Source organism: Mercenaria mercenaria, chromosome 17 (genome assembly GCF_021730395.1).
Source record: "Mercenaria mercenaria strain notata chromosome 17, MADL_Memer_1, whole genome shotgun sequence".
Taxonomy (NCBI): domain Eukaryota; kingdom Metazoa; phylum Mollusca; class Bivalvia; order Venerida; family Veneridae; genus Mercenaria; species Mercenaria mercenaria.
The window spans coordinates 11,645,306-11,651,425 of NC_069377.1; the positions used below are offsets into that span (position 1 = coordinate 11,645,306).

Here is a 6,120-nt window from a genome sequence, read left to right on the forward strand (position 1 = left end):
AAGGGCATATATTTCTTTACTACTCCTTTGCACGTGCTACAAATGTTCATTCCAGTATAAGCTATAGTTTTCCTGTATCAGTTTTGTCTGGTACGACTGCTAATGTCAGCAAATATTATTGTTATATTAATCTTTGGCAACATATTTCGGTCTGATCGGTTGGTATGTTATATGACCTTGAGCCAGTCAAAAATGAGTTATTGCCTCAGAATTAATTGAAATGCAGGGGTACTTTTAAAAGATCGCATTTGTTTTATAGTAATCTATTTAATATATTTGTGTTCGTTCTTTATTTTATTCCGAAAGTTCCGTCAATCATATTTGAGAATTTTTGAGTCTGTCCCATTTGCAACAATAGTGTTCTCTTTTTTTTTTCTTTTTTTTTTGTACAACGTTTTAATAGTGATTTTCAAAGTTGTCACTGGAACGTGTGCTGCGGTGTGCATTGTGTTGCACTGTGTGCAAGAGTCGCTGCGAATTCGTCAACAACATTTTTTCATGCTAGGTTAGCAGAAGTGCAACCGTATGTAATAACACTCTGTTCAGTAAATTTCATTCGAAAAAAAAATCAATTTAGGTGTTTTCAAAGACTCAACACTCACACAGACCAGATGTAATTCATATTTAAACTAAATTACTTAAATAGTCTCATTCCTTAATTGAAACCCCGTGCATTTTTAAAAAATGACAGATTTCAGAAAATGAAAACTATGTCTAACACTTGATAATTTGCCAGTATGCATGAAGAAAGTTGCGCTTGTTGTCCGTTTAATTTCCAATTACACGAAATTTGCATGTACTGGAATTGTGGACTTTCCAAAAAAAATATTGAACGTGAGATGTTAAAATATCTCCACTTTGTTTACCTTGTCGTATATAATTAACGATGGATACCTACCGCAAGCTGACACTTTGATAAGACGTTGCCAACTTGCACATGCAACATTTAGTCATAAAACACTTTACCTGGCACCGCAAACCTTCAAATAATTGCATTTTATACTTAACTGATTGCGAGAAAAATCTATGGTTTATGGGGATCTCCTTAGCCGAGTTGTAAGATCTCTGCATTACTGGATCACTCAGTGTGTCTGAAACCACGCAATGGATGTACATGTAGATGTAGATCTCTTTCAAGCGAGAATGCAGTCCAACAGTTTTACGACATTCCGTGAGCTTTACCCAAACCCCTGTCCATGAAATAATGGCCAGGTACATCCTAGTTTTCCTCTGCCATAAAAAGCTTAAAATCTTAATATTTATTTTATTATGACCTACACTTTGTCACTGTTTCTAAAATTCCAATAAAACAAACAAACACACAAATCTATAGCTTGCGTTATAAAATGTGTAGACGGACCAGCTGTTTCTGAAAATTGAAGTGACAGAACAAGAACGAAAACGTGGCGTTCATAATATTAATATTTACTTGAAACATAAGTTTTTATGTCATTTAGAAAGAATAAGATAAATTTCTATCAAGATTAATCAAATTATGGATACAAAATAATTTCAATGAATATAATAATGTACTTATCGAACCTTTCAACATATTACTTGATATTTTGTCAACATCTTTTAAAGCGTTTAGAGCAGTTTGTTACAACAGAGCATACTCTCAGAAAGTTATTTAAGAAATAACATATCCGAAAAAAAATGTCGTTGGATAAAATGATTGTTTTTAGTTCAGATGCGAAAAAAAATATATCATGAGAGCGCAGCCCTCGTGATGCAATAATTCGCATAATAATACGCATCTGAACTCCAAACAATTATTTTAGCTTACGACAAATCATTGTTTGGGGCGTATCATTGCGATTCTAAAAAGAAATTGTAGACTTGAAGAAATCCACCAATATTTTACCTGTTTTGTGTGGTTTTCTATTCCACCGCGCGCTATGACGTATTACGTAATAATTATGACGTACAAATAGCGAATGTGTTGCATAATAACATACAGTCTCAGTCTTTGTTTTTTTGTATGACTGGGAATTAAACCTGATCGTTTTAGAATTAATAAATAGCATATCGAAATTTCAATCGATAATAACAATGGAACGATACAAAGATTTTAAGTTTACGGCCACTCTTTTAATAAAATCTCGATTAGGGTATAGAATTTTAAATTGTGAGTAAGCCATCCAGCTGGCTCACGGAAGGCCCTTGGTTCTGCCAAGGTGCCGGTCTTCTCTACAGATGAAATGATACTCGGATGTGGTCCCTAGGGTCTTCCTGCAACATCATGATCAGACAGTCGCCACAAGACCAATAAATGACCCGGCGTGATGCTATTCCCAATGAAAAATTGCTTAAAGTTTTTATGAATACTTTTCCCATTGATTCTAAACTTATTGTTGCTTATCAATGGGTTGCCAATTAGACACTGACACAATGCATATTACAGAATTACAATATAACATAGATAAGTAATGTCTGCTTATTATTCCATTTGACATGTGTGCATGATAATGGCAATATTACACGGTATATTTGAAGGGAAAGAGGTGTAAACAAAAAGCAACATGAGCGTATACAATATATTTAATGTTTTATACTAACTTAATCACTCACTTATTCTACCGCTGTGTAAAGTAAAGGAACCGCATGTATATAGATATGACTCGACCAAGGAGCGAACCTCCGACCTCACACACTCAAAGCGTGTCCTCTATCACTGTGCATATGAAGAACATACAGTTAATTTACATTAATAGTAATGAAATAGAAATATCACATACATACAAACCTTGCTAATTTTTGCTTTAAAATTAATTGTACTGTCACTTTACCAACTGAATGAATAATCACTTATGTGCATAAAAGGGATGAAATAAAGTTATGTAGGTTAATTGTTTAAAACAAATGTTAATTACATGTGATTGAGTTTGTGCGGTGCCCGTAAAGTGACATGTGAAACTTTTTTATTTCGATTTTACGAAGCGAATTGTTATTTCGCTAAAATGAAATGTTATTTCGCAGAAACGAAATCTTATGTTATTATTTCGTAAAAACGAAATGTATTTGGTAAAAACGAAATCTTATTTTGTGAAAAACGAAATGTATTTCATAAATTAAAACAAGACGTTATTTCGTAAAAACAAAATGTATTTCTCAAAAACGAAATGTATTCGTTTTTACGAAATAACATTTTAAAATCTCTGTGTTAATTTGCAACAAATAACTGTTTGTACGTCAAATGTCATAGCGTCGTGTTGGAAAAGAAAACCACACAATATAGGCAAATATTTAGTGGATGTCGTCAAGGGTATAACTATTAATCCTTGATATTTTGTTAGTATTGAAAAAATATATTCGAAACAGTGACTTTCTCTTGATTAAATTCATTCTTAATCGTTTAGAAGCGTACTATTATACCACGAGGGCATCCAGACAATGAGTGTATTTAACGACAAATCAATGTTGTGGATATATCATTTGTTCGTTATATATTATACATCGACCTTTTCTGATACATTCAATATTATTCAAATGTATATGTGACTTTCGATTTATTTAGTTAATGTGTTCTGAATATAAGGTAAGATAGCATATTCTAGCATAAAACTGCTGTTCTTGTCACTTTTCGGGGGTGTTTTAACAGGAGAGAAAACGTGTGTAAACAGAGGGATTCTCGCGCTCGCGTGCTGTTATAACACCTTTTTATATATGCGCGTTCCGGCAAAGCGTAAACGTATTATGGCCCCAAAACGGATAATTCAAATCGAAATGACGTCAACGTGAAAAAACAACTCAGATGTTCCCGCGCATTTCACGGAAATCTAATGACGTTGAGGGAGAATGTATTCATTTATTAGTTTTTTTCGCGTTTTATGCTAGAATAGCGTTAGCGCATGTTCATTGCGTGTTATAACATCTTCGGAATCCCTCGGGATTTTGCAGACGTTATAACACGAAAAAAACATGCGTTATCCGTACAATGAAATACAAAAATACAAAACTACATGTCAAAATATTTCATACTGTATCAGTTAACAAAATAGGACCTAGATGTTAAAGTGCATATATAATAATTAATGACTTAGTAAGGAAGGAAGCTAGTAAATGTAGAATTTCTGTGATTCATATCACCAAGGAAATACTAAAATCACGCTCCTGCAGGAGAATTCAAGCGAATGCTATTTGTGAGTCATACCGCAAGCAGTCACTGTACCATTCGCTACTCGGCTATAAAACAGATAGATAACTCGCTTGTTTGACAGTTTATTTGCGGTAAAGCTAGGAGAATAGAAGCAAACTGTTAAAGATATATTAAAATTTGTGTTACATTACTCTTAAGAGAAAATGTCTTGGAATATAGTACCACTGTTTAAAAGAGACTTTGGTTTCTTCGATCGTCAAAGGGATTTATTTTCGGACTGGGTGAAAGAATTTGATGATGAATGGAAATCTATGGACTTTGAATCCTCTCGAACGAGATTTGACAGGGAATTGGAAAGAATTAAAAAGGACCTCTTCAAATTGGACACAGGTTCATCTATGCTTAAGGTTGAGAGGCCGTTTATAACAGATCCCATCGGTAACAAGAAGTTATCACTTCGATTTGACTGTAGTCAGTTCAAACCAGAAGAAATTAGCGTAAAAACCATGGACAAACGTTTATGTGTACACGCTAAACACACAGAAGAGTCACCAGGCAAGAAAGTTTACAGGGAGTTCACTAGGGAATATACGCTTCCAAACAATATTGATGCGTTACGTTTGACGTCAACGTTATCAAAGGACGGCGTTCTCCAGGTCGAAGCTCCAGCTCCTCCGAGTGTAGAAGCACCAAGAGAATTCTTGATTCCAATAGAGAAACTGTAAACTATGAAAAACACAGTTACTTAAAAACTGTTATCTTTAAAGCCGTGCTTGAACTTCAGTTAGCTCTAAAAATGAAGAAACACTTTTTTAGTCTGCGCATTCCAGTTCATTTGAAGTACTGTTGAATTATTTGTTATAATTAAGTTGTTCAATTCTATTATTTTTACTAATTAGGCTTCATATTTTGTTATGTTATGACTTTTTGCTTGAGTTATTAAACATATTTTGGAAAGTGACTTTTCTCTGACTGTGCCTGGATAATATAACATTGGATGGATTCTGTACAATATAAAATTCGTAAGTCAGGATAACTATGCATATCAATCATTATAAATTATCTATTAATACTGTTTTTCATATATAAATTATATGTTTAATTTGTATAAATATTTATAAAACAGTAGATTAACAAATTGATATGATATTACAATAAAAATGTGTTATTACAAAGTTGAATTATGAGTTAAAAGTGTGTATATTTGTTCTTCCTGTGCGAATATAATATACTTTCCAGGCTTTTCCTTTTAAAGACCTTTCTCTAAACTATGATATCTTTAAGAATTTATTTAATTCTTGAAAGTCGTAAAGTCATAAATATTTAACTGGGCTTAATACAAAACCAGTATATGTATAGGGTTGGGGGTAACATCACGCCATCAAAATCATGGCGATCTAATGGCGACTTTCAAGCGTTTGATGGTAGGGGAAGACCCCAGATGCCAGACATGAGCATTATTTCACGGATGGACCCACCGGCTTTTCGTAAGCCAGCTAGATGGCATCCTAACGTGAAAGAATTCTACATCTAAAGCGAGATTTTGAGCCCACAGCAGTGAAAATAGACTGGCATCAGTCGTTAGAGTCCTTTAAAACAAATACCTCTGACATCAAATCCTCTCAAATAGCACTTTCTTATCTCTGACACTAACTGTTTTGAGACGAGCCTAGATAGAAAGGGGTTTTCTTAGAAATTATCAGTATCATTATGAAGAAAGAAATAAACTATATTACAGATTATTTGATCTCAACAGACTTCGTAACTCTACAGTGAAAGGCAAATGTTTTTTAGACAGCGACATTTACGCCTTAGCCAAAGAAGCCCCTCTCAATGTTTGCAAATTTTAAATACCTTACCACTTACAGACATATCTAAGTAGGCCTGGATTAAATGAATGCATACTTTCTTCAAAGTCAAAATCGATGGGTTTGTTTCATGGATAGAATGAGTTAACTGTTAATGCTTACCATTATGCAAAAAATATCCTATAACTTATGTTCGAATTCTTACCATTTTCA

The 6,120-nt window shown here is 33.6% G+C and overlaps 1 protein-coding gene across 1 annotated transcript; it reads left to right on the plus strand.

The window, feature by feature from the left end:
* Positions 1 to 4,169: 4,169 nt before the first annotated feature.
* LOC123536864 (heat shock protein 27-like) lies at positions 4,170 to 5,280 on the plus strand. Its single transcript, XM_045320350.2, has one exon. It carries the CDS (start codon positions 4,303 to 4,305, stop codon positions 4,822 to 4,824), a length of 522 nt encoding a protein of 173 aa, XP_045176285.1. The 5' UTR covers positions 4,170 to 4,302; the 3' UTR covers positions 4,825 to 5,280.
* Positions 5,281 to 6,120: the final 840 nt, after the last annotated feature.

Excerpts from the sequence above, each read along its gene's own strand:
- LOC123536864 (XM_045320350.2), top strand. The coding sequence starts at position 4,303 with ATGTCTTGGAATATAGTACCACTGTTTAAAAGAGACTTTGGTTTCTTC.